At 45.0% G+C, this 24,094-nt stretch overlaps 1 protein-coding gene across 4 annotated transcripts in view; it reads right to left on the bottom strand.

The window, feature by feature from the left end:
- Positions 1 to 24,094, bottom strand: part of ADK (adenosine kinase) — a 320,703-nt gene that overhangs the window by 47,797 nt on the left and 248,812 nt on the right. For all 4 annotated transcript variants that reach the window (XM_082268425.1, XM_082268428.1, XM_082268426.1 and 1 more), the window contains exons 7-9: positions 19,293 to 19,463; positions 13,014 to 13,049; positions 4,545 to 4,659 (exon numbers count right to left, since the gene is read on the bottom strand). In XM_082268425.1, the coding sequence (XP_082124551.1) occupies positions 4,545 to 4,659; positions 13,014 to 13,049; positions 19,293 to 19,463 (322 nt within the window). The remainder of the gene's footprint in view (positions 1 to 4,544; positions 4,660 to 13,013; positions 13,050 to 19,292; positions 19,464 to 24,094) is intronic.

Raw genomic sequence — 24,094 nt, 5'->3', positions numbered from 1 at the left:
CAGTCTGACCATGTCGGCGTACCAAGCTCGACGAGGCCAGTCCGGAGCTACCAGGATTACTGGGATTCCTTCCTCCTCTACCCTGCGAAGAAGTCTTGGCAGTAACGCGAGAGGAGGGAAGGCATATATTAGCTGGTATTGCCCCCACGGGGCGATCAGTGCGTCTGCGGTTTCTGCTAGAGGATCGCGGGAGCGAGCCACGAATCTCTGAACTTTCCTGTTGAATCGTGATGCCAACAGATCCACATCCGGGGTGCCCCACCGTAGGCACAATTGGTGGAAAACGTCTGGATGGAGGGACCATTCCCCCTGATCCAGGGTCTGACGGCTGAGATAATCTGCCTGCCAATTCTCCACCCCCGGAATGAACACCGCAGAGATTGCTGGAACAAATCGTTCCGCCCAGCGAAGAATGCAAGCCACTTCCTTGGCCGCTCGGACACTCTTGGTGCCCCCCTGGTGATTGACATAAGCCACGGCCGTGGCATTGTCCGACTGGATCCGAACCGGGCTGCCCTGGAGCTGCTCGGTCCAGTGAATCAGACAAAGTCTGATCGCTCTCAGTTCCAATACATTTATCGGTAATCTGGATTCTTCCGGGGACCAAAGTCCCTGGGCAGATAATTGACCGAGAATTCCTCCCCATCCGGATAGACTGGCATCCGTGGTCACTATCGTCCAATATATTGGCAGAAATGACTTTCCCTGGCTGAGCATTGGAGACCGAAGCCACCAAACCAGAGACTCTCTGGTCTGTTTGCTCAATCGTATCTGATTGTCCAGGGATTCCGGATTCCGATTCCATCTGAGGAGAATCTCTTGCTGAAGAATTCGGGTATGGGACTGGGCAAATGGGACTGCTTCGAAGGAAGCCACCATCAACCCCAGAACCCTCATGCAAGTCCGAAGGGAAGACCAGTTGTTGGACAGTAACAACTGGACTGCTGATTGAATCTTTCGAAGTTTCCCTACCGGAAGAAACACTCTTGTCCTGACTGTGTCTAGAATTAGACCCAGATATTCGAGCCTCTGGGTGGGAACCAGAAAAGACTTTTGCTGGTTCACCAGCCACCCGAATTCCTGTAAAGAAATCATAGTAATTTCTATGTTTTGTAGCAAGGTCTGAGGAGACTCTGCATGAAGCAGAAGATCGTCTAGGTAACCTAGAATCGATATACCTCTTTGGCGCAGAAGTGCCAACATTGGGGCCAACACTTTTGTGAAGATCCGCGGAGCCGTGGCGAGACCGAAAGGTAACGCCACAAACTGATAGTGGTTCTCCTCTACGGAAAAGCGTAGAAAACGCTGATGTCCTGCGAAAATGGGAATGTGAAGATAGGCGTCCTTGATGTCTATGGACGCTAGGACATCCCCTGGATGCAGGAAGGCTGCTACCGTGCGAATGGACTCCATTCTGAATCTTCTTATGTTGACGAAAGAATTGAGTGCTCTTAAGTCCAGAATTGGACGCACTTTGCCCTCTTTCCTGGGTATTGTAAACAGGTTTGAATAAAACCCTTGAAACCGTTCTGTCCAAGGAACGTGGACTACCACTCCTTGTTGTAGTAGATCTGTGACTGCTCTCCGCAGATCTTCTAGACGATCCGGAGATAGTCGGATATTGGAAGGGAAGAATCGCGCCGGTGGGAGAGATCGAAACTCGATCTTGTACCCTGACTTTATGACTTCGCAAACCCATTTGTCCGGGATTCTGGAAAGCCATGGATCCGGGAACCGGCGAAGACGTCCCCCCACCCCAGTTATGGGTGGGGGCGCACCTTCAGGCTTTGGATGGTTTATCTTCAGGTCTGGAGGGGGCGGGCTTTTGCTTGCCCGACCAACGACCCCTGACGCCTCCTGTAGGAACCTTGGAGGACTTCGTTTTTTCACCCGCTGGACGAAAAAACCTCTTGTGAGCAGAAAAAGAAGGCCCTCGTCTTTGACGAGTTCCTCTACCTTTAAAATTTTGCGGTAAAAAGGTGCTTTTTCCACCGGTGAGATCCTTAATGATCTCATCTAAGTTGGCTCCAAATAGACGTTCTCCTGAAAAGGGGATATTAGCCAATGCTTTTTTGGAACCTTGGTCGGCTATCCAACCTTTTAGCCACAGTGTACGCCTGAGAACCACTGCTGAGACTGATGCTCGCGCCATTAATGGAGTGGCGTCTAACGCCGCATCACATACAAACTGTAACCCCTGTATCATTTGTTCCAACAAATCTGATACCGCCTGAGGGACTTCTTCTAAGTCCCGGCGTAACCACTTGGTCCATTCAGTTACAGCCTGCGAAACCAGACCAATAGCAATTATTGGCCTGAAAGCTGATCCAATCAAGGAAAACATGGTGCGAGACATAGCTTCTATCTTGCGATCCACTGGATCTTTAAAAGACGGAGCGTCTTCTAAAGGAATAACCGTGGCTTTATTCAATCTAGCAATTGGTGAATCCACCACAGGTGGTTCTGTCCATTTCTTAATAAGGGTTTCCTCAAACGGATAACGCCTGTCAATGCGTTTGGAAATATTAAAAGTGCGTTTTGGCAGACGCCATTCTTCATCGATTGGATTGCCAAAACATTTGGGCAATGGAAAAACCTTTGCCACTTTGATGCGCTTTTTAGTCCCAAAAGGGATCTCAGTTTCAGCTATTTCTGATGGAATACCCTGTAACCTTAAAGTCTCTTGAACAGATACAATGAGTGCGTTTACCAACGCTTCCTCTCGGGCTATGGCAGATGCCGAAACATCCTCCTCACTGTCTGAAGAGACAGGACCCGAGACACCAATACCAGATGAAGTACCTGCAACTGCAGAAATAGGCTCAGAGTCTGAATCCGAGGTTTCAGATAATAAGGGGTTAGGCGGGGGTCGCTTTCTTGCGCCCTGTCCCTGACAAGCCACTTCCACCCGGGACACAAAAGTTTCCATAATGGCTGACAAAGATTCAATTGTCAATGGGGTGCTGGAGGATCCCGCAGACCCCTCGAGGGGATCCGGAGGAGATACATGAGTGGCAGGGTCCATGTTAATACAGGACACTTTTTGCCAGCAATAAACAAAAAAACTCTTTTTTTTTTTTTTTTTGTGTGTCTCCCCCTAGCGCAATAGCGCCCCTCAGAGTACCTGCTTCTCGATCCCAGAGAGAGAGAGAGGGACCCCCAAGGCTCACCAACCGATGCAGTGCAGTTTCCAACAAACTGCAGCCAGCGTCTGTCTTACACAGACTGGAAGGAGCTGTTTGCTTTTTCCCGGGCAGAAGGCGTGGCTCCGCCCCCTGTGTACGCCTTCGGGCGTTCCCAGCCCTCCACGAGGAAGCTGGGCTCACAAAACATGGCCGCCCCCATAGAAGAGACATAAGACTCCAAAAACATGGCGGCCGGCGTGACCTGAGGACATACATACATTCGGTCTACGGCAAAATGGCGGCGGACCGCCGATATCGTCTTCCCAGCACATCCACCTGCACTCTGCTGAGAGGTGACATATGGATCTACAGAGATACACTGCACATAAGGTAGGATTATACCTCCTATGTTTGCTGTAATGTTACAGTCTGCTGGGTAGAATGTTAGCTCTTGAACCAAGTCCACTTCCCACAAACACATGCTGTATTACAAGGGGGACTTGTAAGTGTCAGATATATACTGATCATATATGGAGGGGCCCATAATATATACTGCCTCATAAATGAGGAAAAAAAGGGAACGTTTTACTCACCATACCGAACCGACAGGCACCCTCTCTTCATAATACCCTCTCCACCGAGGTGGGGGTTTGTGGACGCCTCGACTCTCTGGTCCTGGCGTCCAAGCGAGCTTTTAACTCGCAAAGTCAGTCCCTTTACTGGGACTCCGTCGCGGCCGACTCAGCGCACTGGTCTGCACGCGTTTTTAGGCAGAAACCGGGGTGACCACTGGATCTCACATCCAGCCCGTCGCCCGGCCCCGCATACTTACTTGAATATGTCGCGGCCGACCAAGCGCAATGCCTGGTCTGCACGCGCTCGTAGGCCGGCTGGGGTGACCACAAGTGTCGCCCAGTCCGGCATTTTTGCTTGAAGATCTCACAGGAAAAAAACACTGGAGAAAACTACCTAAAAAATGTCTTTTTCTTAAAGAAAAAAAGTCTTGCCAGGACCAAAAGATCCCAGCAAGGAACTTAGGTCCTTACTCCTGACTAGACAGAAAAAAACTGATTCCCTGTAGCAGAGAGAGGGAGGATATACCCTCAGGGACTGCCCCCTAGGGTGGAGCCAGAACGTTTTGTCATTCTGCCTAGTCCTACTCCTGCGGAGACAACATAACCCAGCTCTTGAGAATCAAGAAGACTACGTCTGTCAATGAGCGATAGAGAAACTTTAGTACATTAATTAATAGCAATTGTTTACTGCAGACTGCTGACGTAGAAGGGTTAGTGTAAGAAAAGAAGTCCAGCCCCTGTACAAGCCAGTGTGGTTCTGTCAGATTCTGGGCAATAGCCCATGATATACAACATAACTGCATTCATTAGGGACACTACCGCCCTCTTTATTTAATTTGCCTACCTGTTGCCATGATGGTATCCTCATGTCCTTGTGTAAATACAATAACCCTTGGCCTTTTCGCGTTCACCTTTGGAAGAGCCTGAGCCTTTCTGGCAATCTCCTTGATATCTTCGGTCTGGTGAAGAATAAAACGTTAAAATGTAAATACACATAGTAAAAGAGACCCTAGTGCAATTTACATTTTAGACTCTTTGTTTTTACTCTTGATTGTATGAAAGGAAATACTAGTAATATTCTCAGAAAGTTCTGGTACCTTTCAGAAGTTTGCCCTAACTCCACTTGATTCTCCTTTCTTATCATTCAAGCATACTAATTAAGCACTGCTCTTTCCTATTTTTTCTCTTTTTCACTATTCACAAGCTTTTTGTAACAATGAAAAGGCAAAGTTACAAGAAGCTGGGACGCATTTGTGGACATTATGTCTGCTACCATGGATAACAGAAATAAATGGCAAACAAGCAGTACTGCTGCCTCGGCTGTACAACAGTGCAGTACTAATGTCTTGTTTTACACAACTCCACATATATATTTTTATTTATGTTGAAGCCCAAATCCAGTCAAAAAACATTTTGGATAGTGTAGGGAGGCATTAAAACATCTATTAATATGTATTTTTTTAGAGCACTCATTTAGGAGAATTCTTTTGACTTCTCTTTTTCATGGGTGTCCCAACAGAACTAGTAGAGACATGCTCCCTAATATGAATACAGATGACTATTAAACACATTTTCCAGTAACACAAAAGAGGGTTAGAACTGGTCAAGATTTTACTGCTGTACAAGTGCCCTATGAGGAGATTTTACCTTCCCCCCTTGACCAGGTGATGGGTGTTTGATAGAATACCAAATGAGAAAAAATATCCTCACAGAGCAATTCAAACCTTACAAAGGTTTTAATGCCTCCAGATTTCATATAAACTAAGATGTTTTGGATAGAGTTTGGCTTTAAACATAATGTGGCATTCTGGAAAAGGGCCATAAGCTCTGCATCCAAAATGTTAAGTTCATGGTATAGCTGGTAGTAAAGTCAAAATCAACTTGCTACAATGGAGCAGCAACAGCATAAAAGGAGTTAACCTTCAGGAGAAAGAGTGATAGCAATAAGAGAAAGTGGGTAAAGAACCTTTCAGAGTGAAATATATGGCGGACCAGAGCCTTCGATCTCCTATCAACCGGAACTTTAAAGGCCAAGGACTCCTCAATCGGAATTAAGGTAGCTTTATTTAACCTGGAAACAGGCGAGTCCACTAAAGGTGGGACCATCCACTTTTTAACTACTTCCCGACTGCCGTCAGTATATTTACTGCGGCAGTCAGCCCCTCACAGGCAAAGTGACGTAGTACTACGTTGCTAGCCTGTGAGGCTCTAGGGGGCGAGCGCGCGCCGCCGGAGACGCACTCCCGCCCCCGCTCGTTCACGGACCCCCCCGCGCGTGTGCCCGGTGGACCCGATGTCCGCCGGGCACTCACGATTGTCCGTTACAGCGGGAGAATGGCAGGCGGCTAATGTAAACACAGCCACCTGTCATTCTCCCCTGTGTAAGAATTGAGATCATACAGTTCTGCTATGTAGGACCGTTGATCTCTGTTCTTACACCACAAGCCACATCCAATCACAGTTAGAAGCACGCCTCTAGGGACACACTTAACCCCTCCTTCTCAAAAAAAGTTAACTCCTTCCCTGCCAGTGTCATTTTTACAGTAACAGTGCATATGTATAGCACTGATTACTGTAGTAATGTCACTGGTAACCCCAAAAGTGTCAAAAATGTCAGTCAAGGGTCCGATCTGTCTGCCGCAATGTCACAGTCCCGCTTTAAAAAAAAAAAAAAAAAAAAAAAAAAAAACGCAGATCGCCGCTATTACTCGTTAAAAATAAAAACAATAAAAATGACAAAAATCTTTCCCTTAGTTAGTAAACGCAATAACTCTTGCGCAAACCAATCAAAATACGCTTTTTGCGATTTTTTTTACCAAACATATGTAGTATAAAACAAATTGTCCTAAAATGTTAAAAAATTTTGATTTTTTACATTTTTTTGGGGAATTTCATATAAAAAAATGTGAAAAATTTTTATTTTTGCAAAATTGCCGCTCTTTTTTTGTTTATAGCGCATGATCAAAAAATTGCACAGGTGATCAAATACCACCAAAAGAAAGCTCTGTTTGTGGGAAAAAAAGGACGTCAAATTCGTTTAGGTACAGCGTCGCAATTGTCCGTTAAAATCATGCAGTGCCGAATCGCAAAATAGGCCCTGGTCAGGAAGGGGGTAAAATCTTCCGGGGCTTAAGTGGTTAAGCAGGGAATCCTGATAAGAATACCGCATTGCAAAACGCTGAGGGTGCGTTTTTGACAACCCCACTGTTATATGCCTAAAGCTGAGTTTGGGTGTATACCCCCTGGGCCTGCCTATAGGTGTAGTCAAGCTTTTTCCTGCCTAGTGTCCTACCCCTGTAGGGGACAGCATAACCAAATGAACGAAAGAGAAAATAGAATTTTTGTAAGAACTTACCGTAAAATTATTTTCTCTGAGTCCTCTGACAGTCGCTGCCAGTTCAGTTAGCCTTCACGAGTGGGTAATACGCCTCTCTGCAGGAGCAGGCTAGGCAGTGAAAAGGTTAACAAACAAAAGCTTTTACACAACACACCTCTAGGGGGCTGTTCCTCAGCTATTACCCATCAGCCACTAGGAACTGCTCTTCAGTTTTGTAGCAAGCCGTACATGAAGAGTATAAACCCCAAAAAGAAGAGGGGCGGGGGCGGCGACTGTCAGAGGACTCCGAGAAAATAATTTTATGGTAAGTTCTTACAAAAAATTCTATTTTCTCTTACGTCCTCTTGACAGTCGCTGCCCGTTCAGATAGCCTTCACGAGTGGGATGTCCCAAAGCAGTGCAGGTGTGAGGGGTGGGAAGACGCAGCCAAAGAAAAGGAAACGTGCAACCAGGCCAGAGTCGAAAAAACAGAGCCCACAGGGAAACAAAAGCTCAACAGGAGCCAACCCTGGACAAATACACCCCAATAAGGAGACAGAAACACACGTCTCTGCAAACAACCACCGCGCACAAAACTTCGCGCCCAAAAGGAAGCATACTAGAATGCCAGTACATCAAGTCAGTAGAATTTTGTGAAAGCGCGCACAGATGACCACGTCGCCACTACGCACACCTCAGCCACAGGAAGCCTGATGGGGGAAAGATCAAGAGGCAATGACTGCTCTAGTAGAACGTGCCCTCACAGGACTCTGTGGCAGACAGGCAAAAACCTGATCGCCCGGACCACATGCAAGGAACACAGGACAAAGTCCTTGGGACGCTTGGGCTTTGTCCAAGACAGAAGCAACGGAAGAAACAATGATGCGGTGGAAAGCAGACACCACTGCAGGAAGAAAAGACTGAGCGGGTCGCTGGACCACGTTATCCCTAGAAACGACCAAAGAAAGCGACCGGCAAGACCAAGCCGCCAATACCAAAACTCTGCGAACAGAGGCTACAGCCACCAGAAAGGCAACTTCCTGGGACAACACAGGCAGAGCTGGTTCTCGGATATCCTCAAAGGGAGGCCGTTGTAAGAAAAAAACCAAAGTCAGTCCCCACGGAAGCATAGGAGCCTTCCGCGGGGGAGACAGATGACACACCCCTTAGTAAAGGTGCAAATCAAGGAAGTAGTCGCCAAGGGACGCTGGAAGAAACCCACGGACCAATGACCGTGCCCAGCGCTGATCCACACCTTCCTGCTTCCTTCAAAAAGGAGCGGGGATGAAAACCTTGCGACTCGCACCAGGCAATATACACCTTCCAAGTGCGATGGTAAATTTTCCTAGAGGTAGCTTTCTGAGCTAGCTTTCTAAGGTAGGAATGACAGCATTCGAGATACCCTCGTCTCTCAAGACTTGGCTTTCAACAGCCACGCCGTCAAAGCCAGAGATTGTAACGCAGGATGGAAAATCGGCCCTTGAAACAGAAGATAGTCTCTCAGTGGAAGCTGCCAGGGAGGCTCGACGACCATCTGCACGATGTCTGCGTATCAAGACAGACGCTGCCAGTCTGGGGCCAACAGAATGACCTGCAGCCGTTCCGATGCAAACGTGAGGAGGAACCTGGATAACAGTTTAATCGGAGGGAAGGCATAAATCAGCCGATACCAGTGCCAAGGCACCAACAACGTGACCATGGCATTCGCCAGATGATCATGGGTTCAGGCCACGAACCTTCCCACCTCTTTGTTGAGACGGGACGCAAACAGATCCACTTCCGGAGTCCCCCACCAGGCACACAGGAGGTAAAACACCACCGGATGCAGGGACCATTCTCCCTGGTCCAGGGTCTAACGACTCAGATAGTCCGCCTGCCAGTTCTCCACACCCGGAATGGCCGAAATCGCCAGAACGTGTGTCTCGGCCCAAGAGAGGATCTCGGCCACTTCCTTGGTTGCCTGGGCACACTTGGTGAGTGAAGTAAGCCACAGCCGTGGCGTTGTCCATCTGCACACGAACCGGACAACCCTCAAGCCGAGTCAACCAACGGAACAAGCAGAGCTTGAATGCTCGGAGCACCTAGACGTTTATCGGTAAGGAGGCCTCCTCCGCCGACCGCGTTCCCTGGGCACAAAGCGTGCCCAGAACTCCACCCCAGCCCGACAGGCTGGCATCCTTGGTGATCACCGTTCCACAGCAGAGGCCGGAAGGACTTGCCTTGTGCCAGAGTCGGTGACAAGAGCCACCACAAAAGATCCAATATTGTGAGGTGGCTCAGAGAAATCCTCCTGTCCAACGACTGAGGCTTTCTGTCCCACCTGGCAAGAATTTCTGCTTGCAGAGTTCTCGTGTGAAATTGAGCAAATGGGATCGCTGATCTCGCCCTGCAGGGTCCAGAGTTTATCCTCCGGGAGAAAGACTTTTGCCTGAGCGGAGTCCAGGACCGTCCCCAGGTACGGGAGGCGAACCGAAGGAGTAAGAGCTGACTTCTGGAAGGTGACGGTCCACCCAAACCCCTTAAGCGCCTAAACCGTGATCGACAGATCGCTCGTCAAGGTGGCACATGAGCTCGACCTTAACAGGAGGTCGTCCAGATAATCGAGGACCGCAATCCTCTTTAAACGCAGTAAAGCCGAAGCGAGACTGAAAGGGCAACGCCACAAACTGATAATGCTCCTCTGCCACCGTGAAGAGGAGATACCGCTGATGACCTTCGGAGACAGGGATGTGCAGATATGCATTCTTCAAGTCGATGGAGGCCAGGAAGTTCCCTGGACTCAACGATGCCACCACCGACCAGATGGATTCCATCCGGAAATTCGGGAACCTTCACAAAACAGTTCAGAAACTTTAGGTCCAGATCAAATGCACTTTGCCCTCTTTTCTGGGCACCGTGAACAGATTGGAGAAAAAAAAAACACGAAACCAGTCCCGTGAAGGGACAGGCACAATGACACCTTGGGCGAGATGATCTTAAACCGCCCCCTTGAGATTTCTGAAACGATCGGGAGTCCGATGGAGATTTGATGGAAAGAACCTGTCTGCGGGGCGAGATCGAAACTCAATCTTGTACCCTGAACGAATCAGTTTGTGAACCCACCTGTCCTGAATTCGGGACAACCAGGGTTCCAGGAAACCACGCAGACGTCCCCCCACCCCTGAAACGGGTGAGGGCGTCCCTTCAAGAAGAGGCGGACTGGGCCGCCGAACCGGCCTTGGGCTTTCTTGACCAAGGCTTCTTGTGACCACCTGAGGTCTTGAAGGATTTCCCATTATCCTGTGCCCCAAAGGCACAAAATGACCCACGATGAGCCTTAAAAGAAGGGCCCCGCCTAGCGCGAGGTGATTTTCCCTTAGAGGCTTGGGGCAAAAGAGTACTCTTGCCCCCAGTAAGCCCCTTGATCAACTCATCCAGAGTGTCCTCAAAAGGACGACTACCCACATAAGGGACATCAGACAGTCTCCTTGGAAGCGTGGTCAGCCGACCAGCTTTTCAGCCAAATAATGCAGCGGATCGCAACCCTGGATGCAGACAGCCGTGCAACCCAGGGAGCCTCGTCCAAAGCTGCGTCACACAGGTACATCACGGCCTGGGTCACTTGATCCACTATGTCTAGGGCAGCCAGAGATACCGACTCTGCCACCAACATGTACCTTATCCCCCCCCCCCCCCGGACCATTCCGTGACAGCTTGAGAAATTATCACCGAAGCGAACACAGGCTTGAGCAGGGAGCCCGCCACACTAAATATATGTGGTGGGAAAGCGTCCCCACACGCCTATCCGCCAGATCCTTAAACACCGGAGAGTCCTCCACGGGCATCAAGGTAGATTTATTTAGTCTGGAAACAGTATGGTCCACCTTAGGTGACACCGTCCAATGATTATCAACAGGATCCGAAAAGGGATAACGGCATTTAAACCGCTTGGGCACCGCCAGCATATGCTTGACCCGACTTCTGGGCTTTGCAGGACCTGAAGGAAACCCGCTTACCTGACAGGGAGGGCTCATCATCAAGATTTAAAGTCTCGTTAATGGAGCTAATAAGTGCATCCACCACAGCGCGTTCCCGCACCTCTGTAGAGGAAGACTCTTCCTCCTCCCCACCTGGATGTGATGACTGGGACCCCTCAGGGGGGACGTTGTCTGTGGCAACCAAATCAGGCTCCGAGTCAAAAGACGGAGAGGGCATAGGCTGTGTTTGAGAAGTGCGTTCAGACATCAGAAGATCCACTTTGGACGCCAAAGTTACAAGAGCAGCAGATAATGAGGCCATGGAAGAGGATTCAGGAGTTCCTGAAGTACCAACCAGGTCTGTGGGGAATTTGCCATCCTGGGACTCAATATTAGTAATAAAAAATTTTAAGGACGCTGGCCCTTTAAAACAGTGGTTCCTGCGGACCCCCACCGTAAACTGCACCACCTGTGGAGACCCTTCAGAAACAGCAATAGCCACAAAAAACTGTTTTTACAGGAAAATGCCAGAGAAAACCATTAAAATCACCCCACAGTGTCTGTACTTGCCACACACGCTGCTGCAGTGAAAATGGAAAAGAGGAAGTGACCTCACGCACATAGAGGCCTATGCCCGCCCTGAGCCACAAACAAATGGTGCCCGATGAAAGTCTATGGGAGGAAGCACAGGCAAAATGGCTGCCACCCTTACTAGGCGGTTGCCCATACCAAAGATGGCATCCAATCGGCGCCAAAACGATGAGCTAAATGGCTGCTGCCCACACAACGAGGCCCAAGCAGCCTGCCCTCACCCAAAATGACAGCTGCGTGAACGGCGCCAAATAGAGGAAAAAATACATGCGCTGGCCCCCACAGGGAACCCCAGAGAGCACCCCCGGGATGTATTAAGCCCCCATACCCTCCAGTCATGAAGCCACCATGTACTGCCATCCTCTAAGAGTGGGCCCACAGAACACCCCCACAGATAACAGCCCCCTTTTAGGGACCCAGGGGTAGTAGCACTCACCAGTCGAGCGAACGCGGGCACCTCTCTGATACGGAACACCCCCACCTTGAGTGGGGTTGCCGTCAGCCAGGAAGGATGCTAGCAACCTATGGGCGTTCCAGAGTTGCGACATCTCGGCGAAGAAGGGACTCCGCAGTTTCGTCCCCATCTCAAGGGGCACTGTCGTTGCTAGGCCAGGGCGCACAAATGACCGGCGATGCTCGGTGGCAGGCTGAGACTCCATAAGGATCTATATTATCCACTGCAAGGCACAGTTTTGCTGTCGCTTGCAGTCCTCCAGGAAATCCCTGACTAACTAGCGATAGTGAGTGAAATAAAAAATTATTTTCAAAGAAAAACACTTTTTAAGAAAAAAATATAAAGAGACACTAGGTCCCAGCAGGGAAGACCTAGCCTACTCCTAACGCTAGGCAGCATAAAACTGAAAAGCAGCTCCTAGTGGCTGATGGGTAATAGCTGAGGAACAGCCCCCTAGAGGTGTTTTGTGTGTAAAAGCTTTTGTTTGTTAACCTTTTCACTGCCTAGCCTGCTCCTGCAGAGAGGCGCATTACCCACTCGTGAAGGCTAACTGAATGGGCGGCGACTGTCAGAGGACTAAGAGAAAGGGCTTTTTAAAAAATTTTTTTAAAGTGAACATATCTTTTAAGCTTTGATGCGCAAAAACAGTCTAGGAAGAGGTTTCACATTACTGTAATAGGACATTTACATCTTGCCAAGATGCTTGCAGTGTACAATAATAGAAAGACAACAGCGATTTCATCCCACAGCAAAGGAACTTCATCATAACGTGGGTGTCACTGTGCCAAGATGATTGGAGAACGGAGTGTCAAGAAGGTGGAAGAGCATTATCGCTGAAGTATTCAAGATTTACCATGGCAACAGCAGCGAGCATCAATCAATGTCCAAAACATGGAATCCTGTTATAGGCTACGGCAATATAAAAACCCTAACCTTTCCTTTTGTACATAAGGTTTAGTAATACTAAAGAATATAAAATGTGTGGTTTTCAAATACCTCAAATCCTTGTTCCCTTGCAAACGTAGCAGCTTCCTGAAATTCAGAAAAAAAGATTATGGTAACTGAACAGGTTTCTTACATAGTTTAACCACTATATTTATCATATTTTGGATTACTATATTACAAAAATAAAAACTACATCTAAACTTGAAAGTTTATCATTTTTATTCCAAAGATTACAAGAAACATTAGAAATAGTAGATGAGAACTGTATAATCCTAATCTACTTGTGGTTTGAAGGAGAGAGCTAATTTTATAAATACAAAGTTTTCTAAAAATATATATTGGAGTTTTATTTTAACTTGGAGAAATAAAGTTAAGACGAAATGAATAAGATGGAGATGTAGTAGGTCAGACATGCCACACAATTTCAAGCCATTATCAAGGCTGGGTAAACCTCAGGAGCCAAATGCACCTAAAAGGATTTAAACTGTAAGCCTATTTTGTTGCCAACCACTTGAAGCACATGCTTCTAGATTGTGCTGTCCAACTTAGATTCATTGGTTATGCTTTGTGTTACGCACCCAACTCTCAAATAGTTAAAATGCATTCATTCAGATACCTGTATATAATGTCAGCAAGCTAACATGGAAAACAGCACTTTGTCAGATGGGTTCAATTCTCATAGATTTGTGATTGAAGTTAACTAGGAATAGACAACTGAAATGCCTTTATTCTTCTGCTCCTATGGGATAACAGATATTTCCCTCATTACCCAGCTCTAGAATCATTACAATTACTGCCCGATGAAAATTAGCACTTACTGTCTGTGTGCCTTCCAAGGAAAATTAAGTACCTCAGACACACTTGCTGGGTTCTGAACTTGTGAACTTACAGCAGCTGCATTTTTATCAACAGACAGAGAAGTGCCAGACTATGTATTCCTCAGCTGCAATTTGCAATAGCAACCTATTGAAAAGTGAACAAGCTATTTCGTAGTAAGCCTCACAGACCTGCTACAGAGGACGAAAAAAAATTATAAAAAACGCAATAGTGCATACTTCATCAAAAACATTTAGAACTGTAACATTCTATGTGACCTGAAGTGATGCAAATTAAAAAAAGGCAAAATCCTAAAACAGGATGGAGAGCACTAGACCAATGCTAAAAACCAAATCAAAGCTCAACAACATATTTATTCTTCACATAAGATGTGGCGGATGTTCAAGATTTGGGCATGGCTTAAACAAGCCTGCAAGTGCACACAATTGCGCAAAACCACGTATTACTGGCCTATTTAAACATTGTAGGTATCAGAAGCCAATCATGTGATGCAAAGGAACAACGAAAGTGTGGTCTGTGATACTGCAAGATTCTGAAGAGATTGAGTATATGGTCATGTAATTGATAGCACATGAAAGCAGTTAGATGAGCAGGTGAGATGCTGTTGTCCTAGTTATAGAATGGAATTCCGTAGCTTATAAGGCATCATCACATCCCGCTGTACTAGAAACCCCCCCCCCCCCCCCCAGAAAAAAAAAAAAAAGGCACTTTGGGTCTGACACAATTAACTATAGTTCGTTTTTTGCAAAGGGAGAACACTTTCACTCACATAGTCACATGTACACAGTATGGACTCTGCAACACAAAAGCAGACTAGGTGATTATATGGAACTTGAAGGCCTTCTCTGCTTTTATGGCTTGTGACTGACAGACTCTAATGTTCCTATCATGAACAGCGGGAGCACAGTCACCTATCCAATTCCCCATTGTAGCACATGCAACATATAATTTGTTAGCTGGCCATTCTATATTTTATATATATATATATATATATATATATATATAAATATATATACACACACACACACAGTATCTCGCAACACTGAAGAAATTACACTTTGCTACAATGTAAAGTAATGAGTGTACAGCTTGTATAACAGTGTAAATTTGCTGTCCCCTAAAAATAACTCAACACAGCCATTAATGTCTAAACCGCTGGCAACAAAAGTGAGTATACCCCTAGGTGAAAATTGACCCAATTAGCCATTTTCCCGTGCCATGTGACTCGTTAGTGTTACAAGGTCTCAGGTGCGAATGGGGAGCAGGAGTATTAAATTTGGTGTTATCGCTCTCACTCTCTCATACTGGTCACTGGAAGTTCAGCATGGAACCTCATAGCAAAGAACACTCTAGGATCTGAAAAAAGAAAGAACTGTTGCTCTACATTAAGATGGCCTAGGCTATAAGAACAATGCCAAGGCCCTGAAACTGAGCTGAAGCACGGGGGCCAAGACCATACAGACGTTTAACAGGACAGGTTCCATTCAGAACAGGCCTCGTCATGTTCCACCAAAGTAATTGAGAGCAGGTGCTCAGTGTCTTATCCAGAGGTTGTCTTTGGGAAATACGTATGAGGAAAGACATATGAGTGCTGCCAGCATTGCTGCAGAGGTTGAAGGGGTAGGAGGGTCAGTCTGTCAGTGCTCAGACCATATGCCGCACATGGCATCAAATTGGTCTGCATGGCTGTCATCTCAAAAGGAAACCTCTTCTAAAGATGATGCACAAGAAAGCCAGCTAACAGGACATGAATTACTGGAACCATGTTCTGTGGTCTGATGAGACCAAGATAAACTTATTTGGTTTAGATGGTGTCCAGCATTTGTGGCGGCAACCAGGTGAGGAGAGCAAAGACAATGGTGTCTTGCCTTCAGTCAAGCATGGTGGTGGAAGTGTCACGGTCTGGGGCTGCATGAGTGCTGCCGGCACTGGGGAGCCACAGTTAATTGAGGGAACCATGAACATCTGTGGGGCATCCGCAAACGGGAGGTGGAGGAGCGCAAGGTCTCTAACAACCACCAACTCTGTGATGTCGTCATGGAAGAGTGGTAGAGGACTCGTGGCAACCTGTGAAGCTCTGGTGAAGTCCATGCCCAAGAGGGTTAAGGCAGTGCTGGAAAATAATGGTGGCCACACAAAATATTTACACTTTGGGCCTAATGTAGACATTTTCACTTAGGGGTGTACTCGCTTGTGTTGCCAGTGGCTTAGACATTAATGTGATACACTGTTCTACAAGCTATACACTCACTAATTTACATTGTAACAAAGTGTAATATCTTCAGTGTCCCATGAAAAGATATAATAAAATATTTACAAAAATGTGAGGGGTGTACGCACTTTTGTGAGATACTGTACATACATATACATACACAGTATCTCACAAAAGTGAGTACATCCCCCACATTTTTGTAATTTTTTTTATGATATCTTTTCATGTGACAACACTTAAGAAAGGACACTTTGCTACAATGTAAAGTAGTGAGTGTACAGCTTGTATAAATAACCATGTAAATTAGATGTCCCGTCAAAATAAACACACAGCCATTAATGTCTAAACAGCTGGCAACCACATACTCCCCTAAATTAAAAGGTCTATATTGGGCCCAAAGTGTTAATATTTTGTGTGGTCATTATCTTCCAGCATGGCCTCAACCCTCTTGGGCATGGAGTTCACCAGAGCTTCACAGGTACTCCACCTTCCATCTGAGGATGCCCCACAGATGCTCAATAGCGTTTAGGTCTGAAGTCATGCTTGGCCAAGTCCATCATCTTTACCCTCAGCTTCTTTAACAAGGCAGTGGTCCTCTTGAAGGTGTGTTTGGGGTTATGTTGGAATACCCAGTCCCTGAAGGAGGGGATCATGCTCTGCTTCAGTATGTCACAGTACAGGTTGGCATTCATGGTTCCCTCAATGAACTGTAGCTCCCAAGTGCAGGCAGCACTCATGCAGCCCTAGACCAGGACACTTCCACCACCATGCTTGACTGTAGGCAAGAAACATTTGTCTTTGTACTCTTCACCTAGTTGCTGCCAGACACACTTGACATCTAAACCAAATAAGTTGATCTTGGTCTCATCAGACCACAGGACACGGTTCCAGTAATCCATGTCCTTAGTCTGCAGCAAACCATTTGTAGGCTTTGTGCATCATGCAGACCGATTTGATGCAGTGTGCGGCATATGGTCTTAGCACTGACAGGCTGACCCCCCCACTCCTTCAACTTCTGCAGCAATGCTGGCAGCACATCTATTTCCCAAAGAAACTCTGGATATGATGCTGAGCACGTGCACTCAAACTTCTTTGGTCGACCATGGTAAGGCCTGCTCTGAGTGGAACCTGCCTGTTAACAGCTGTATGGTCTTGGCCACCGTATATGACCAGTATGAGAGTGAGAGCGATAACACCAAATTTAACACACCTGCTCCCCATTCACACCTGAGACCTTGTAACACTAACGAGTCACATGATACCGGGGAGGGAAAATGGCTAATTGGGTCCAATTTGGACATTTTCACTTAGGGGTGTACTCACTTTTGTTGCCAGCGGTTTAGACATTAATGGCTGCGTGTTCTATTGAGGAGACCGCAAATTTACACCGTTATACAAGCTGTACACTCACTACTTTACATTGTAGCAAAGTGTCATTTCTTCAGTGTTGTCACATGAAAAGATAAAATTATTTACAAAAAAGTGAGAGGTGTACTTACTTTTGTGAGATACTGTGTGTGTGTGTGTGTGTGTATATATATATATATATATATATACACACACACACACACACACACACATTATATATATATATATATATATATATATATATATATATATATATATACACACACATATACATACACACACATACATACATACATACACACACACCTTTTTCTTTATACAGGGTTTTTGAAGTGGCTCATGTAGTATAAGGAGCTTTGCAAATTCGGATTGGTTTAATGAATTTGTAGGCATGGTGTCTACAAATTTATCCAAACAAATCAATAGTGCTACCTTCAGGAAATGTGTAACTTGTATAGTAGCAACTGCTTAGCGTGCCAAATTCATTTTACTTTGTATTTATTTAATACGGACTCTGCCTCTATATTTAAAATCAGCTGTCTTAGGAAAACCACAAGGTTGAAAATTATCAGGTGGCTCTAATTTTTCTGCATTGTAACATTTCTATTAAATATTCTATAAAGACAAAAAAAATATATATACATTTTTAAGTATAATTTTAAAATTTTCATTTCTCATACAATAATATACGTCAACCTAATTTTTTTTTTTTCTATTTACGGTAGATAATTAAATTTGCCTAATAGTCATGTTCTGGGGCCACCATTTCTAAAATCTCTCTGCATGAGTGTCTACACCTGCTGTGGCCATTACGAGGTCCCACTCATGCCACAAGCCTTAGAATTGACTGCATATTATGCAGAATGCAAAACAGAAGTAGTGGAAATAACTATAGGTTAATGCAAACACTGAGCAGAAACCGAGATGGGCACATTTCATCACTCGAGATCCTAAAGAGATACAGAGGGCATCTTATCCTAACAACCACCCTATATTTGTGGATATATATATATATATATATATATATATATATATATTTCTGGGTGAACTGAACATTTAGGGCCCACTCATATCAGCCAGATCAATCACAGTGTGCTATAATGTCAGTTAACATGCGTTGAGTTCAGGCAGCCCGCCTGTTCATTGGGCTTCCTAATGTACCACAATGGACCTAAAATCATACCTGCAGCATTTTTGTATATCACAGCACACCTAAACACATGGTAGTAAGTTGCCATGTGCCATAATGGGTGCCTTTCAAGATAAACGTCACAACAGTGAAACAATGCAAGTAACATGGGTTGCAATAACCTGTGCTTCACCACAGTGCAACAGTGTGAACGGGCCCTTAACCCTTTCAATGACACCGATATATAGCATACATCGTCAACAGGAGGGGTTTCACACACTCCCAGCTGCTGTAGCGTGCAAATTTTGCAAGATAGTGTGGAAGCCCCCACCCTAACCCCCATGGTACAAACACACACATTTGGGGTGTCTATATATGAAAATGTCTGTGCTATGCATGGTACATATCACTGTGCAAGCCAGAGTGACAGCAATAATCCTAGGGCCATGATGCATGGTAAACTCCAATCTAATGACCTTCAAAGCATTGCCTATGGAATACTTTGGCTACAGAAGTTTCATGGGTATGTGTAATTTTAAGGCTAAGTTTTAACTGAAAGTTTGCACTTAGTAAAGCATTGTGTTGCGTAACAAACATTTGCAACTGCCACCATTTTACTCAAGGGTTTTTGCTTTCAGAAATTGTTTGGAGATTTAAACTGATCTTCAGGCCTAACATTTTTTTTTTTTTTTTTTTTTTTTTAAAAGGCGTGCATAGACCTCTTTGGCACTGAAATGATTAAAAACACAACCTCCAAAAAAAAGTGGTATTTTAATTTTCTCACCGTTTCATTCCCAAAAAGAATATCCACATAAGGCATGACTTTCATGAGGGGCTCCTTAAAGAACTGACTGATGAAGGGTGCTGAAAGGTTCATGCAGAAGATCTTGTTGTTTTCAGAGGACTGTGTGGCAACTTTAAGGATAGCCTCAGGAGAGACAGTAAGGAAGAAACCCTGGAAAATGTAAATAAATGCAGCACGGTTAGAATGATAAAGAGCAAGTTTTTTTTTTTTTTAAACACCATGCAATTGTTTAATGTACTTGAACAATGCAAACACAGTAACTGCTTTTGAATGGCACATTCAAACTCCGACATCTCAAGAGCGCTCTATTTAGATTGTTTGTGTAGCAGCTCACGTATAGTGACTAAACTCTAGAAACATTTTTACAAAGCAGTCCTGCCAAAGGGGGGGAGAGACCTTTCCTATCTCAGCAGACTGCCTTATTTGTAATATTAGGAAAAAAGCAGTGTTCTAGAGAACACAATGTGTTTTTGATTGATTTCACATGAGCATTAATAAATTATCAGTGTTTGTAAATGTAGACAATACAGATTCCCTAGACTCGAGTACTTTGTAGAAGAGGCTGTCTGGAGGTTAGGTTTCAATGCACCAGACTAAACACAGAGGAATTTTAGCACACCACTCATGCCACATAGGCTATGTGGTGAGATTAAAATCTTAGACATGATCTCTCTGCTGGTGAAGGAACCAGTTTATCTCCAGTTACCTTGAAGATTTCCCATTATTATCTGCCTGAGCAGTCTTTCACAGTACCTTTAAGGTTTTGAATAACCAAAGCTTTTAATATTTGTATAGAGTAGGAATGGGTAAAATCAATCAGTTTATTTTGGGAAGGTTTGTGTCCCATTGGGGAAATTATAATTTTTATTATTATACAGGGTTTATATAGCGCCAACAGTTTATGCAGCGCTTTACAACTTGAGGGTAGACAGTACAACTACAAAAACACTTTAAAACAGTAGGAATCAGAGAGTAATGTTCCTTAGAGCTTACAATCTAAGAGGGAGGGTCAAGAGATACAAAAGGTAATAACTGTGGGGGATGTGCTGACCACCAGAAAAAAAAGGAGTACTGTCACTTTAAAAACGCTGATCGCGGTCCCCACCGCCGATCATCGCAACCAGCGGAGTCCCCCTTAAATATATACAGATAGAGTGCCCAGGGATATGCCCACAAAGACACCAGTAAAATTACCACCTTCAGAGAAAACCTCCTGAATCAATCTGCAGCAGGAAGTGAGAGTCGCAAGAAATTATATCAGCCTGGTATGGGAAAGGTCACGTTGCCTATGTAGCTCCAAAGGGCTACACAAAAATGGCTGCCAATGCAAGTCTATGGGAAACACAAGGAAAACGGCTGCCCCATACAAGTCAATAGGAAAAAACATTTCTATTGCCCAAACTAAAGATGGCGGCGCCCACGGCACGCCATGCGCTCAGGGACCCTCAATATGAAGGCCAGAAGGGATCTACAACCAGACCCTGCAGGAAAAGGTACCATTCCCACCTCCAGGGCGCCAGGCGCCGCAACAACAGTGCCCCCCCCCCCCCGAGGGGGTGGGAGAAGGGGGTAGGGCACAGGGCCGGGTAGCCTGACAGGCCAGGGGGATCTTTTAGGACGTCCAGGACCCATTCTCAGGAGAGGCCCCCCCCCCCAAGACCACCAAGGGACAAGGGGGGGCTGCATTTACTCACCATACCAAGGACCGGGTTTGCTCCTCTCCGGCCAGACCACCTCACACCCTGAGTGGGGGTGCTGCCAGCCGAGAGGTACGCTGCAACTCACGGCGTTCCAGGTCGTGTCATAGTGAGACATACTCGCAGGCTCGTCCCCATCCAAAAAGGGGATGGCCTAGTGCGGGACTATAACCTGCTCACGTTCGTAGGGCAGGCTGGGAGACCTTAAGGATCTAGATTATCCAGTGCGAAACCTCAGCCCGACATTGCTTGTAGATCACCAGGAGGATCCCCCTGATCACTAACTAGCAAAGTGAGTAAAAATAAATAAAACAAAATCTTTTTAAAAGAATAAAAAAAACTGAGACCAAAATTCCTGCACTAGGCAGAAACAAACTGGTTTGCTGGAGCAGGGTGTGCGGGGTTATGCCTGTAGGGACAGCCCCGTAGGCGTGGTGAATTGCTTTTTCTCCTGCCTAGTACTACTCCTGCAGGAGGCAGCATAACCCAAAGGATAAGAGGTTTTAGAGCTGCGTCTGTAAATGGAGTATAGAGAAATAAAAAAAAAATACTGAGCACTTCCCCAGAGTAGTATAAGGTTACTATGGTAACATACTGCTCTGGTTACAGTGTGTTAAAAAAATGTAATAAAAAACATTTTTATTTATTTTTTTCCCATACTCTCACCAGTCAGTGTCCATAATCACTACCATACCAGTTATGAGAGGACACTGTACTGCACTGGTGACCATATAAGAAAAAGGGTACTTTTCTTTTACATTTGCCAAAAAAAATTAGCAAAAAATGTAACCTTGAAAAAATTGTCCATGCCCTTACCAAATACCTTGGACTGTCTTCTTTTCAAAGAGGTAATTTTGGTGATATTTGTACTGTCCTGATATTTTGTGGGCTCAAGAAATGAGATAAGCTGTCAGTACAATATTGATTTTAAGATATATACCATAGTTTGTTGACTCCAACTTTCCTATAGACAAAATATAATGATTTGGATTATTTTCACAAAAGAAATGTGGCAGAATACATTTTGGTCTGAATCCATAAAGTAAAATTTGCAAAATGAAGAAAACTTTTTAAAACTTTGTCTGATTTTGTTTATTTAAAACCCAGTGGTGATTAAATATCACCAAAAGAAAACTAGTTGTGTGAACAAAATGACAAAAAATTTAGTTTGGGTACAGTGTTGCATGATCGTGGTCATTCAATGTGCGACAGTGCTGAAAGCTGAAAAATTAAGGGAGTAAAAGTGCCCCAGACTAAAGTGGTTAAAAAAGTCTGGTCAAAATGCAAAATCAATTTACACATTTTATTTAATTTCCAGCCTTCTCCCATTACTCTGAACCATCTTGAAATCTATAAAAAAAAACGTACTTTATGAAGATCCTTGCATATTTACTTCCTTGAATTCTGTATTCCCTATGCCCCGTGAGTTGGCACTGCCAGAATTCACAGAGCCTGCCTTCCGAACTACAGTGGTGCTGAGAAGGAGTATAAGGAGGTGGAGTCATTACAGGAATCACTGCTTGAAGGAAGCAAGGTACCATGGGATATGTTGTCTTTAGAGATATTGAAAGAAAAAAAAAACATTGCAGAGGAGAAACTGCAAAGCATGCAGTTTGTGGAAGTTGTATTATAAGATAACCAGAGACAAACTAAGTAAGCTTATTTTGGACAGTCAAATACAGTAGAGCTGATACCGGTGTCGATGCTAGTCATTTGCACAGGTATCCGTACTCGTGCAAATGCACCGATAACCAAACTGCCGTCCCAAGGGTCCGAGCTGCAGCCTATTGCCTACAGTTTTCGTTTAGATTGACCAAAAACCATATATTATGGAGGTCAAAACTAAACAAAATTCAATTGTATCCAATTAGGCAGGCCCTTGTACAATTTTTCTTTAGATTTACTTTAAACTATGTAGTGCAAGATAATTGAACATGTATGGCCAACCTTAGAGAACCTTGGTGAACAAACCGCACCATGAAGACCAATGAACACACTAGACAGGTCAGGAATAAAGTTGTGGAAACGTTTAAAGCAGGGTTGGGTTCTAAATAAAATATTCCAAGCTTTGAACATCTTTCAGAGCACTGTTCAATCCATCATCCAGAAATGGAAAGAGTATGGCACAACTGCATACCCTACCAAGACATGGTCGTCCACCTAAACAGACAGGTTGGGCAAGGAGATCATTAATCAGAGAATCCACCAAGAGACCCATGGTAACTCTGGAGGAGCTGCAGAGATCACAGCTCAGGTGGGAGAATATTTTCACAGGACAACTATTAGTCGTTCCTTCCACAAAGCTGGCTTTTATGGAAGAGTGGCAAGAAAAAAGCCATTGTTGAAAGAAAGCCACAAGAAGCCCCGTTTGCAGTTTGCGAGAAGTCATGTGGGGGACACAGCAAACATGTAGAAGAAGGTGTTCTGGTCAGATAAGACCAAAATTTACCTTTTTGGCCTAAAAGCAAAACGCTATGTATGGCGGAAAACTAACACTGCACATCACCCTGAACACACCATCCCCACCATGAAACATGGTGGCAGCATCATGTTGTGGGGATACTTTTCTTCAGCAGGGACAGGGAAGCTGGTCAGAGTTGATAGGAGGATGAATGGAGCCAAATACAGGGCACTCTTAGAAGAAAACCCGTTAATAGTCTGTAAAAGACTTGACTGGGGCAGTGGTTCACCTTCCAGCAGGACAACTACCCTAAACATACAGCCAGAGCTACAATGAAATGGTTAAGATCAAAACATAGACGCCCTCCATCCAAACTGACAGAGATTGAGCTATTTTGCAAAGAAGAATGGGCAAAAATGTCACTCTAGATGTGCAAAGCTGATCGAGAAATACCCAAAAAGACCTGCAGCTGTAATTGCAACGGTGGTTATACAAAGTATTGACTCAGGGGGGCTGAATACAAATGCACGCCACACTGTTCAGATATTTATCTTTAAAACAATTTGAAAACCGTTTATCATTTTCCTTCCACTTCACAATTATGTGCCACTTTGTGCTGGTCTATCACATTAAATTCCAATAAAATACAATACATATAATATTTTGGTTGCGACATGACAAAT

This window comes from Pelophylax lessonae, assembly GCF_965119305.1.
Source record: "Pelophylax lessonae genome assembly, chromosome: 9".
Classification (NCBI taxonomy): domain Eukaryota; kingdom Metazoa; phylum Chordata; class Amphibia; order Anura; family Ranidae; genus Pelophylax; species Pelophylax lessonae.
This window is presented reverse-complemented; position numbering and strand designations above follow the sequence as displayed.